Here is a 14,085-nt window from a genome sequence, read left to right as displayed (position 1 = left end):
TCAATTAGTAACATGATATCTATGTGACAATTTTGTTACTTTTTGTGCGTGTTTGCCCATCCAAACTATGTCATTTTTTACAAGGAAGATAGAAAAATGAAATAAAATAAAAACTCGTCATCGTATTCCATCATTAGCGTACAGTGCCAAATCAATTAGCTATGAACCACCCAATGTTTGTTTGGCAATAGTTTATTTTGGTTTTATCTTCAAAGTGAGGTTAAGTATACATGTATTTGAAAATGAGGCTTTACCTAAACAAATTAAGATACAAGCTAAACAAAAAAGCTTGTGGCTAACATACGCCCAAATCCATCTTAGCAACTATAAACAAAACCACCAATTTTTGCAACAACTCTAGACAAAACCACCAATTTTACTTATCCTGCAAAAAACAAATAAAATGTAAATGATATAGTGATATGATTATATAATCTTTCATTTTTATTTGAAAATTTGCATTATAAACCCCATAGTTTAGAAGCGTAACAAATTAAACTATGGGTCCATATTAAACCTAAAACAATGTCGCTTCACTTCAATAAGTTGAGGTTTAGTTTGTTACGTTTTGAACATTAGTGTTTAATTTTCTATTTTTGAAATTATATAGTGTAATTTGCTACATCCTATTTTTTAAAATGCAACCTTCTGCTCAAAATTTTCCACTATAAGCTCTCAAACACTAGAATAATACACAGTATCATAATCCATTCCATTTTTCCATGCACACCTAAAAATAGTGTAGAAGAAGTGTTACTTGAATTTGTGGAATGAATATTTAGGAGGAAATGAAATGAACATTCCATTATAATCATTATATTTTTTAGTATTAAACTTCCAAACAAATAAATAAATGAAGTATACTTTTCATCAACAAACTTCCTGCCACAATTTACCCATTTTGCTTTTTTTTTTTTTTGGTTAGAGATGATTTAAAATTACTATTATTGTAATTACAAAACTTTTGTTAAGAGGTTTTTGGACTAACCAAAATTTATTTTGGTATAAAAATCAGGAGTGAAATAATGCAATTGAAGACAAAATTTGTAACTTTTCTATTAAAGAACAGACAAAAGACAAAATTATAACAAACCACGGGAGTTAACTGTAATTTTGTTAAATTAAAAATAGTACTACTTATTACGTTCTTATTTCCGTTGAGTGCTTTGAAATCTCTCGAGTCTCTTCACCGTTAACAACCCTACCTTTGAGCCACCATATTCTGTTTGGCTGCCAAGAAAAGGTAGGAAAGAGAAAAAAAAGAAACCAAAATTTGTTAAATAATTTGCTTTTCTTACTTTTTATCAGTATATTATAATCGTTGTTAATATTATTATGAAATTAAAAAAAAAAAAAATCTGCTGAGAGTTAATTTGTGCGAGCACAAAACCTGTTAGTGTACTGAAAACCCTAGACGACGCCGTTTAGCTGCTTCGTTACTATTCTATAACGCAATGGAACTGTGATTCTGTCTCAGAAACTAAACCTATTCGTTTTTTATTTTTAGCTTCTCTAGTAAAAATGGCGAAATCGAAGGCTCACTCAAAGAAGCAGCAAAAGCGTGGAGTCGATTTCAAAGTAATCTCTCAATTAGCACAGAGCTTCGTTTTGTTCATACTTCTGTTTTTTGAAATTATTCAAAGCTTTATTGTGATTTGTTGAAAACTATGCAGAAAATAAAGCGAAAGATTGGAAGGAAGTTGCCGCCGCCGAAGAATGCTACGAATACCGAAGTTAAATCCAAAGGTATTGAATGTAGAGTCTCTTAGCTTCAAATTTGTTTTTGATTATGCCTTGTTTTGTTTCAGTGAGAAAATTTTTAATTTTGAAAATGAAATTGGTTTGAATGAGATAAAGTTTATCAAAGCAAATTAAAGCACTTGAAGAATTGCCTGTCAAGTTTGGTTTCTTATATATATATATATATCTATGAGCATTTTGTGGTGATCCGATTAGTGGTAAATAATTGTTTTTATTAACTGAAAGTTGACTCAATGTGCATTATGAGCAGCAATCACGCTTCCCGAGCAGAGCGTGGCATCAGAAAAGGGAGGTTTAGCTGTGAACAAGAAAGGTTTGACTTTGAAAGAACTTCTTCAGCAAACATCTCATCACAACCCAAAAGTTCGTAGAGGTACTTTCTTATTATTTAATGGAAGTTTCTCTATTTTGAAAGTGTTCTATGAGTGTTAATAGGGCTTTGTAGAACAATTCTATGTATTGAGAGGTCTAGGAAGATGGAAACAAAAGTCAGTGTAATTTTAAAGTTTAATGCATTAGTTTGAAGAGAGCTATTTGAAAGTTATGTACCCCCGTTTTTATTTTCTTCCTATTGAATGGTAATTTCTATGTTCAACTATTTTTTTTTGTTTTGTTTGTCTTTGAAGATGCATTGATGGGTATTAAGGATTTATTCCTTAAATATCCAGCAGAGCTAACATTGCACAAATACGCTGTCGTGGAGAAACTGCGTGAACGTATTGGGGATAATGATAAAGCGGTTCGAGAAACAGTGTATCAACTATTTAAGACAGTGATATTCCCTAGCTGTAAAGAGGTAATTTATAAATAAAAAAAATGTTAGTTGTATTATTCATTGTTGTTGATTGACACCAGTTCTTCATTTATTTGAGATATATTTCTCTGTTTTCCTTGTCCAGGATAATCAAGGGCTTTTTATTTCCTTAACAATGGCGTATATCTTTAATGCAATGACGCATTTATCAATTGACATTCGGTTGATGGCATTCAAATTTCTTGACCTTGTTGTCCAGAATTACCCACCTTCCTTTTTCCTGTATGCTGAAAAGGTATCTTAATTTGATTCCTTTAGTTGATTGTGATTATGTTATTGGCATTTATCTCTTGAAAATCCTTCTGATCTGAGCTATTTGAGAATCCTTGTTCTTATTTTGGCTCAGTAACTTAGGTGTTACACCATGCCACCACACATAACTATGGGGTGGTGGGTGAGTTAAAAGTTCCAATCCTTTTGTGGTGTGGTCAAATACCAAGTGATTAAAAAAAAAAAAAGTTTCCAATGAGCTCCAATTTAAAATGGCACTTCCTCTTCTTTAAATAATATGGGATATAGGGTAACGTCTTGGGGATATTTCACTTAAAATGCACTACCCTTGGCTATATGCGTGTTCAAATGACAAGGAAGCTTGCATTTATGATGTATTGTGTCAGCAGGAGGGTGGAAATGATAGATATTGGAATTTGAGATTTTATAGGGACTTTCACGAGAGGGAATTAGAAGCTGCCTTCTCTTTCCTCGATTTCATTCAAGCTCGGATTCCTAGGGGTGTTGGGTGTGACAGTTCCCATTGGTGTCTTAATGGGAATGGCAAGTTTGATATTTGGTCCCATTACAATAAGATCCGAGGTGGTTCTATCCCTAGTTTCCCTTGGAAGGGCATTTGGAAGGATAAGATTCTTAAAAGGGTGGCTTTTTTCATGTGGACAGCAGCACATGGTCGGATACTTACCTTGGATAATCTGATGCTCTGGATTCTCCCTTTGGCGAATCAATGTTGTGTTGCTGTAATGAGGAAACTATGGATCATCTTCTCCTACACTGTTCTGTAGCTCACTCGTTGTAGGTACGATGTTACAAGTATTTGGGATCCAATGGGTCATGCCAAGTTCTGTGGAGAGTTTGGTGTCTTGTTGGAGTTTTTGGCTGGGGAAGTTTTCTTTGGACATTTGGAATATGGTTCTTGGTTGTTTGATGTGGGTTGTTTGGATGGAAAGAAATCAATGCTCTTTTGAGGCTAAAGAGAAATCAAATGTTCAGTTACAAGCTCTACGCCATAGTACTCTGTTTGATTGGTCTAGGAGTTGGGGTTCTTCAACTTGTTCTTCCATCATTGAGTTTCTTTCTTCCCTTAGTATTATCCCCTAAGCTGCTTTTTCTATCTTTGTTGTTGTTTGTTGCTTTTTCTTGTGTTCACCATCATGAACACCTTGTATTTGCTTTATTTGTTCTTTCTTCATGATTAATACTATTTTTATTACTTATCAAAAATAAAATAAAAATCACTGAGTGTGTATATAACTTACCCAAAAAAAAAAGAGAGTTAAGGGATAGTTATATTTTCCCATGATATCATTCTTTTTGGCTTTGGGATTTTCTTAAAGATTTTATTGGTTGCTTCATCAACAGATTCTTCAAAATTATGAGAATATTCTACGGAAGAACCAGTACCAGTTCTATGTGCAGGACAAAGGGAAGCTCAAGAGTGTTCTTGCTGGGTTGGTGTACTGCTTGTCACTGGTGCCATGTAATAAAAAAGAAGTTGACTCCAGTGAAAAGGTACCTTCTAATTATCATTTGCAAATGTACCATCTGTTTTACACGTGTTTTATTGATTGGTTATTCATTATTGTGGTGCTTAGCACTTCCAATGTTTTGCATAACCATATTTTACTTTTGAAACTTTGGTTGCGTAATATTTTTTTAAGTTGTTTTTATGATTCTGTCATCTCATTAATATTATAAAATTTGTATGCACTTTCAATTATCTCTTACTGCTTAATTTGGTTGGTACTAGTTGTATCTTGTGTGCTTTTTACCATCCTTGCAGTGTCCTTATTCTTTTGTTTGAGTAATCTGCCCTGTTATTTTATTTATATCGAGTCAAGTTCATTTCACATGACTCTATTTTCAGGTTTTTAAAGTGTATAACTGTTGTTTTCTATAAAGTGAGTATCTAAAGGACCAAGTCAATATGAAGAATTTAGTGGATAATCAGTATGCTGTGTGATGATGGCCATCTTTGGTTTCCCTTGTCCATTCACTACAGGTTTCAAAAATGAAAATTTCCCCAGTGCAGTAAATTGCACATGCGGTAACTTGCAGTGGGTTTACTATCGTAAACACATTGTACTTTTCTAATCAATAAAACTTCTATTACCTATCAAAAAAAGCAGTAAATTGCATGTTCTAGTCAAATTTGTCTTTAATTAAGCTCTTGTATAGTATGCTATGCCTTTTCCCTTTACAAGTGCCTATCAGTTTCTAATGCTCTCTTGTTAATTTAATAGAATGAAGCTGGACAAGGGATGTTACATGCTTTTGAGCCTGACGTGCCCACAGAATCTGCCGGTATGTGAAAGCACTTTAAACCTTACTTGTATGTGGGTATATTGATGTCATCATTTGGTGATTGGGTATGACAATATTTTGTGCATCATAAAAATAAACGTGCTTAATCCTGCAATGGTGGTGACACCAGCAATTTTCTCATCATCAAATTTTATTTCACGCACATATTTAGATTTGGTGGGGTGCTCTACCACTTGCCATTCAATGATTGATTTTAGTAGATTTCTTACTTTTGATACCTATTTTGATTTTCTATCAATTCGTTGTTTGATATCTTGTTTATATTATTCATTTGGAAAAGAATGGAAAATTGAAGTTCACATCTGATTATTGTCATTATATAGCTTATTATGTAATCATGATATTATTATTATTATTATTATTATTATTTATTGTAAGTATCTACTCATGATATTAGTATTTTTTTTATTAGTAATTATGCATGCACCTATCTTAATCCATGACTGCACTTTCCATCTCAGTATTACTAAATAGTACCATTTTTTTTATACTCTCTCTATCTCTCTTCATTATGATATTTAATTTTTCTAAGCTTCTGATGGTCCTCATCAATGCTTTCTTTGTTTGTGTAGGGTTTCCTGTCATCTTCAAGAAACTGAAGGATCTTATGCCAGCTTTAGCCGATTGTTTCCAAGATTTTGTTTCATTGGCTCGTGCTATGCCAGTTCTTGATGCACAATCATTTGATTGTATGTTGGGCATACTCCAGTGCATAGATATTGCAGCCAAATTTTTTATCTATGGGACTAACAAGGGTAAATCAGAATATCAACCACATGGAGTACCTGATGTGACAGTGTGGGATGAAAATTTCTCATCATTGCTAATGAAGAAGGTACTACAAGTGTTTCCCCTCAACCCGACATGTCATGTGTCAGAAAAGGTATGACTGCCCTCAATATTAAATTTTCAGATTATTTTCTTTGCTCCCAATGATAGTGTTATATTCTTTTTTCCCCTTCTATTTATCGGTTTTGATTGGATTTCCTTTCTTTTATGTGTCTTTGTGATAATAATTGCCTATCTCCTTTGACCCATGTTTTATAAACTTTTGTGTGCATGCCTAAAGGTGCTGTTGTCTAAATTTGAATTGTTGTGGTTTTCTTTATTTCTGCTTGGCAGGATGATGATAGGTATTTTATCTTGAACACATTGGTTACGGGAATACTTTTGCAATTCAGTGAATGGATCTGCCCTCCAGCTATCATATGGGAGAAATTTCTAGAATTTATAGAAAATGCACTGCTTGGAAAGGTCTGATTCTTGCACCAATATGATCCTATAACTTTTAAAAATGCATGGTCTTCAAATGTTGCAACTGTGGATTTGTAAAATATACTGAGTTTTTTCTGGTGAGGTGTATACAAACAGTTGTAAGTTATAATGAGCAGGTATAACTTTAAATTCCTTTTTTTTTTTTTTTGTTCTTGCTTAAATATTTTAATACTAATAACTGGTACAATCATGGAGGATCAAGAAGAGTGCATGAACCCCAAAGGTCACATAATATAGAGATATAGATGACTGTAGCCAGTCTGATATGAAACATCAATATTGATTTGAAAAGTAGCATTAAAAAATGCAATGAATTTTTGAAGAGCATTACAAATGAGAAGCTGTTCTTATAATAAAATATATAGAAAAAGAAAAAAAGAGAGCATTACAAATGAGGTATAATGAACAATTTATAGTTGAAAAATTGCACTTATTTGGAGTAATTTTTTTTAATGTATCATATATAGTGCAAAAAAGCTTGTGGTTGTTTGCGTATGCAAAGAAGAATATTATCATTCAATCTGTGCAGATTTCATTTGCATATCTTGAACCAACTTATGTTACTAAAACATAAGATTTTTTTTAATAAAAGAAAGTCTATAAAATAATAATAATGTCAGTTTATGCAAATTATCAACATATTTTAGTGTCCAAGAATACTAATCATCATTACAATAATGTGATCTACATATTAATTTTTCAATTGAGTAGAAGTTACCTATCAGGTTAAATGAACATTAAATTGTTTGTTGCGATACTGCATATCAGGGAAAAATGGCACACTATAATTGGTATATATCGAAATGAAGTATAATATAAAAGATTTAGCATTATTAGACATATATTCATACATATTAATCAAAATGATTTTGTTAGAATAATAATCTATTAGGATGTATATACAGGAGATCAAATTATATTAAACATTAGACATTTTAATATTTATTGCATTGTGCTTCCTAGGAACTCAAATGGCACTTCCTCCAAACTTTATAATAGCCTAATAGGATGGATGGTAAAGTCGTTGGTTCAAGGCCCATTGGGTGCATGTGTACTTCAATTAAAAAATATTTTATTGCATTGTGCTGTATCATTTTCAGTTTGTGTTGGACCAGCATCTCAGACTCAGTTGAGAGTCAGATTGGTTGGATTTATAATGAGCCTTTGAGTTTTATAGGAGGAGTTAATCATTTATGTAATTGTTTGTTAAAAGTAAATCCTTTTGTCTTGACTCACAAGACAAGTTACTTAATAAGGCCTCCTTTTTTGATATATTAGGGAGGTTGCTGAGACGGTCTGATGTTTCAAGTAGCAGGCTTATTTTGTATAGATAGGTGAATTTTTTTTTCTTTTAATCTGAGTAAATTATATAATTTGCAGATTTATAGTGGCACAAGGTCTGGTAAAGTAGTCTGGGAAAAGCATTTACTTTCACTTCTTCCTTTTTTCCCAAAACTTGTTTCACAAGTGCCGAGCAATTGGAGGTCTCGTCTTCTGCAGGTCTGACTTGTGCTTTTAAGAATTATTAATTGCTAAGAGATTGTCTATGGTAAATCACATCTGTTGAATCTCCCTCTTTCTTTATTGGGTTGTGTGTTCATGCATATTATTGATTGCAGGCATTTACCAAGGCATTTAAGGATTGCCATCCGGAGTCTTCATTAAAGTTGGCATGCCTTTCTACAATTGAAGATATGCTTATTCCAGTAAGCTTGGTTTTTTACTTTCTGGGTCACAACGTCTTTAAGATTGCCTAGAGTCACCATCTCTCTCTCTCCTCCCCCCAAAAAAAAAAAAATATTATCACCAAATTTTTTTTTTGTACAAATTGTAGAAGGAAGATAGGCTGTACCTAGATTCAAGTGATCCAGAAATACTAGACCATCAGATTGCTTGGATAAGAGAGCTTTCTCCATTGCTAATCCTGCTAGGTGATAAGCAGCCATCTTGTTCCCAGGTAACCATATAATTTACCTCATGAACACTTCATTGTGCTGCAGTTAGAAAAAATTATTATTATTTGAATAAAAAAAGTTTGATAGGATGAAAATGTGGATTTTGAATACCCCATATTTCTAAGCTTTAATCTTCATCTCCATTTTTATTGTTTCTGATTATTTACCTTTCATGGGTTCTATATCTCTTGAAATCGCAGGTTGTGTTGCATCTGCAACTTCGGCTGGGACAGTGTGCTCTGTTGAACTCTTCTCTTGCATGGGAATATGACAACATGCAATACTCATTGCTAGAGTTTTATTGCACATGCCAGGATGATGGTAAAAATCAATTTGCTAAAGACATTTGTATTTGGTCAATACCCTTTGGGGCAGTATCAATTTGTTTCCTGTTCTTTTTTATCCTGCAGGAAAGTTACACTATGGTCCTTTCATAAGGCTTCCTAGAGATTCGCAGGAACTCTCTCTCTGTTGCCTTTACTATTTTTCTAATTTGGATTCACCTTTGTTGCAGTCAATAGCTTCTTGTTGCCTATGTAAGTATTACATGTCTGTTAGTTCAAATATTGATGAACTTGATTGTATAGGGATGCTAATGTAGTAACTGGGTTTAATTGCAGCAATCCTAAACTTGCTTGGTATCCCTACAATTGATGATTTACTAGCATAGATAATTTTGTTTTCTTTCTATATGAAACACTCATGTTTATACTTTTCAAAGTGTTTGTGGTTAATGGCTTTCTTGTGGAAATTACTTGACATCCCTTGCCAAACAGATCAAGGTAGTTTGTGATTTCAAATTTAAGCTGCAATGACTGAGGTACCCCGTACCCTTTATAGTAGTAAAACATTGCTTAAAAGTTTGTGGACATCTTTTTTGTTTGGGAAGTAGAATGATCTCCCACAGCAAGATAGAAATCCCATCTCCTTATATTACTTCATTTATAATAGAATTTGTTCTTAAGATGATCAGGCAAATGACCTTCCTGAAAGGTATTTTTGCTATTAAATGAAGTAACAGCTTCCTTGAATTAGAACACAGATTGACAGCACCAATCATGTCCAGGATGTTGCTGCATTTAGTTTCAAGATGTGATTCATGAATAGGAGTTAAATACATGTTTATAAATATCTGGGGTGATCGATGTTATTGCCAACGGCATAGTGTGTTTAGGGAAATTTCTTTTTCTGCTTTTCAGTATATGGTAGTATGAACTTCGCTGAATATACATGTAGTGGTGGAATATACATGCAGTAGAAAGCTATGCCCTTTCTCTTGAAATTCTTGTGACATAGACCTTGTTTACATTTTCTTTATTTTCTGACTGTTGCAGGTCCTGATTTGGAACCATTTATATTATTACGGAGTATAGAAGTTCTCCATTCAGCCTATGCTGCTGGTCATGTCAAAATTACTGGCTATATTAGTTTCATCATCACTTTGCTCTCACATTTTAAAGTTTTACCTGGTACCTTGGAAAGAATTTCTTCTTTTGCAATTACTTTTGCTTATTATTTCCAGACCAGCATTTGGTTTCCTATTCACTTTTCTAGCTGAGTTTCAATATGTATTAATCTTATTCTTCTTTATATATTTGCAAATAGAGAATTTTAGCATGAGATAATTTTTAACTGCATGCTTGGGTATTAGAATTAGCTTTTGGACACCTTTTTATATGTTTTAATGGTAGCTGCCATGCCGTCCATCAATAACTGTAACCAACTCATTAAAAGTAGTAATTATGACAAGTTTGATGTCTAAAAAAGCTTCATCTAATTTGACTTTAGAATATATCATCCGTAGGTAAAATACTGCATCAATATCAGGAGCTAGTTAATACTTATAAACTAATGTTTAGACAAAAATTTGCCAGCTTCTTTTACACCCATTCTAAAGTTACAAGTATCTTGATATTTATCTGCTGGGATCCAATTCCTTTTCTTCTATACAATTCATCATTACTGATTTATTTTAATCTGAAAAGAGCTTCTGATCTTTGCAGAAAACATATATCCTGTTAAAGAGAGTGACATAAAGATGAGAAACCGTAAAACATATAAGTCAGTCACCACTGTTGTTTGCTCAAACCTGTCGCAGATTGGTGATAGTTCTCTTGTTTTTCAGATTCTAGAGAAAGTGACAGTTGGACAGATAGTAAGTTTACTAAACTTGTTTAATCTAAACTTTTTTTTTTTTTTAATAATTTTGTTCTCTTTTAAATTGATGACTTCCAAAAGCTTCCTACTTGAATAAGGAAATGCTTTTTGAACCATTTTCTTTTCTTCTTTGATTGTCTGTTGACTGATTCTTATGAAATTTTCTTGATGTGTTTGTATTTTAGTTAATGAAGCCACCTTTGGACAATGCTTGTGCCATGCTCAGAATGCTTGCTGCGCTGGATTCCAAACCCACGAGACTTTCTGAGCAGAGTATTGTCACTTTAAGCAATTTCATTTCAGGATATCTGATTGATGTTGTGCATGTAAGTATTTTGTCTTGTTTGGCATCTTCCTTTGACTATTTTAAAATATTTTTTTATAAAAAAATGAAAAAAAATGAAAATGGTTAATACATATGCTTAGCATATCTTTTAGTTTATGTTCTTTGATTGTGCTGGCAGTTGTTTGTTCTTGGATGCCCATATAATAAGAGAATGCAGAAATCATTAGTTTTTCTTATTTCTTCTCTATTATGATTAGAGAGTTCTTGTACGCAAGTCCGTGTTCTATTTAAATAAAGTTCTCATATTTAATAATTAAAAAAAGAAAAGAAAAAGGTAAACAAAGTTCTCCTGGCATGTGCATAACTGAGATATGCTAACTTTCATCCAGAGGGGGAAATCGTAAAAGCCTTCATCCTTAAGTGTTATATGTAAACGAAAGTGTTCTCATAATTTTTTTTTTTTTGAACTTCTGCAAAATTGCTAAAGTTCAATCCTGACCATGTATGCGCTAGAGCCATCATCTCCTATGGTATCCAGAAGGACGAGCATGCAGACTGAGACATTTGAGGTTCTAATTCTGATAATAATTATGGCCACAAAATTCATGTAGAAGTGTGTTTCCATTATATAGTAATTTAATTTATTTTTATTTTTATACTGCAAAAGATGTCTTTTTTGTGTCTATAGCTCAATATACGAGGTAGGACTAATTTTAATGATTTATATGCTTATCGGCCTAGTAATATTATGATGTATAATTTTATTTTGTTAATGTAGTAGTTTTTTTTTTTTTTTGAAAGATCACAAAGCTTATTGGTGTTATTGAGTGTGTTGAATCTTTCACAAACTTTGTTGGGTGATTCTTACTAATATAGTTTGCCTTATGTGCAGTGCATTCCAGAAGATCATGATGAGTCCAAAGTCTCCTTTCCTACACTCCTTTATTATCTCCTACCTTGTTTTTTCTTGTTTGATAGAAGTCACAAACTTCTGAATCTTGTTTTGAAGACAATGGGATCCTTGATAACTGCAAGTAGTTCATCACAGTGTTCGCCTAACTATATCCAATATGCAATGGAGTGTTCAAGTAGAATAAATGCCATTGTTTCTGTCCTTGTATTCATGCATAAGGATGTTAAAGTTCAGAAAATTATCTCTGCATTCAAGGCAGAAATCGTCCATATGTTACAAAAAATACTCTCTTTACAGGTATAAGTTTGCACCCCGAGCATGCCACTTAGCATTTCATAAACCACATCCATTTATGCTAAACTGAAGTATGTAGATTGTAATTCAAAGCCATCAAATCCTATTATATTAATTAGTGTGTGTGTTGCTCGTGTATGTATGGGTATATAGACACTTGTGCGGGAACCATGATTTGCCAAGCCAACTACTGAGGCAGGTGCCCCTTTATGCACATCATGCATAAAAAATATTATTTGTAGATAGCCATACTTTGCACTACACATTCTCATTGTTTGTTAAATTTAAGACAATTCCAATTTGAGTGCTACATTGAGTTTCTTACTCTTAGTGCCAAATAGCTTGAATTTGTATGCATAATGGGCATGGGATGGACATGTTGACTTGACAAATTTGTTGTAAGATAGATTTTTTCACTTCATCTTTAAGTTGATTTGGGACTAAGGCTTGGTTGTTGTTGTATTTGTAAGTTGATACCTTAGATTGTCCGTTGCAACTTTCTAGTTTCTTTGATTGAAGAAACTTTAGGTTAGATTCTGATTGCTGCTTTATGGTAAATCATCTTGAGATTTATGTACAAATTGAATTTTCTTCTGACTAGCAAGTCACTATTCATTAGTTTTAAATGCTACTTCTTATGCTAGTAGCTTTAAGATACTTGTTGATTGCTTCTATGTAATCTTTCCAGTCTTCAGAGGAAATCAGCATGTCCATTGAGGAGAGGCATAAAATACGGCGTGCCTTTGATCAACTAAAAGTTTTGATAAGTACATCATCAAATGGGATACCTGCAATATAGGATGATGTTTATAGAATTGTCATCTTACCCTTGTGAGTTGTCGATCTTTTGAAATTCATGCCTTTTCTATTAATCTCAACTATTATTAGTATTATGTTTTTTACATTTTCAGAATTTGATACATCATTCATGCACCCAGATGGTTCTGACAATTTCAAGACATCTTGGCAATTTACAGGAAAAAAAATTGAACAAGGCTTATATGTGTATAAATTTTCGCTTAGTCCTCACATTTTCTTTTGTTTCTTGCAGCAGTACTTAATTTACTCCGTGGGAACTCTTAGAGATCAGCCCCAGTCAAGGTGAATGCACTAGTAATGAGCTCTGAGAATGGAATATCCGACAATCTTGGCTAGTGAACGTTGCCAAAGTCTTAAGAGTAAATATAAGGCACCGGTCCTGGGTGCAAGTGTTACTACAGGACCCTGTGTCTGCAATTTTGAGTTAGGTAGTCAAATCCTGCGTGCAAGTCTTACTACAGGACCCTGTGTCTGCAATTTTGAGTTAGGTAAATTCTACCCGTCATTCTGGGAATTTTCGGCGGGGAGCTAAATTATAGAAGCAATCTTATCTCAATGTATAGTTTGTTTGTATTTTTTTCCCCTCTTTTCCTTCTGGTTGTACTATAGTTAATCTCTTCGAAATGAAGTTTTGTATTAGACAACGTATGATATATATTTTTGTTTATTGTTATAAAATTTCTCTCATCCTTAGGGAATAAGGGATTCACTCTCTCTCTCTCTCTCTCTCATACACCGATACATGCATGTGCATTTGGAGATTATGTCCAATTCGCCACTTAACATTTAAAAAAAAATTTATTTTGTTAGAAAACACATGATTATGATTCTTTTTGTTGAAGATAATTTAGAAAGACGTTAGGTTGGTATTTCTCAGATGTAATAGATAGTGTCTCCTTGCTCTCATTTCTCAGATAAAATAGATGGTGCCTCAACGCAAGATGGAAAATTGTCAAAATCCTCAATTTGATTCAAATCCAATAAAAAAACAGTGAGGATTCCATCTATATACAAATTAGATTGAACTACAGTTAAACGTTATGGGGGTGTTAATACCACACCGGCAAACCCAGAACTTGCAGCACTCAAAGTCGCAATTCAAATTCAAAGAGAGCTTGTTATCTACAAGAGAAATGATATGTTATAGACGTAGTAGCCTTCCACATTTTTTTTAAATTAATCTTTTTATATTAATAAGCAATTGAATTTCATTTTAAAAAAAAGATCATCCTTGTTTCTCCTTTTTAGATATTTT

General features: G+C 33.0%; 1 protein-coding gene across 1 annotated transcript; it reads left to right on the top strand.

Moving 5' to 3' along the window:
* Positions 1-1,140: 1,140 nt before the first annotated feature.
* LOC142610891 (uncharacterized) lies at positions 1,141-13,531 on the top strand. The gene is made up of 21 exons (XM_075782867.1): positions 1,141-1,243; positions 1,508-1,578; positions 1,674-1,746; positions 2,012-2,134; positions 2,388-2,557; positions 2,661-2,810; positions 4,169-4,318; positions 5,050-5,110; positions 5,704-6,014; positions 6,254-6,385; positions 7,787-7,906; positions 8,026-8,112; positions 8,241-8,363; positions 8,562-8,682; positions 8,772-8,897; positions 9,696-9,830; positions 10,365-10,516; positions 10,704-10,844; positions 11,697-12,014; positions 12,700-12,842; positions 13,063-13,531. Exons 2-20 carry the CDS (start codon positions 1,522-1,524, stop codon positions 12,808-12,810), a joined length of 2,661 nt encoding a protein of 886 aa, XP_075638982.1. The 5' UTR covers positions 1,141-1,243; positions 1,508-1,521; the 3' UTR covers positions 12,811-12,842; positions 13,063-13,531.
* The last annotated feature ends 554 nt before the right edge of the window (positions 13,532-14,085 follow it).

The sequence above is a fragment of the Castanea sativa genome, chromosome 9 (genome assembly GCF_040712315.1).
Source record: "Castanea sativa cultivar Marrone di Chiusa Pesio chromosome 9, ASM4071231v1".
NCBI classification, from domain to species: Eukaryota; Viridiplantae; Streptophyta; class Magnoliopsida; order Fagales; family Fagaceae; genus Castanea; species Castanea sativa.
Note: the sequence above shows the minus strand (reverse complement) of the source record. Positions and strands in the feature narration are given on the sequence as shown.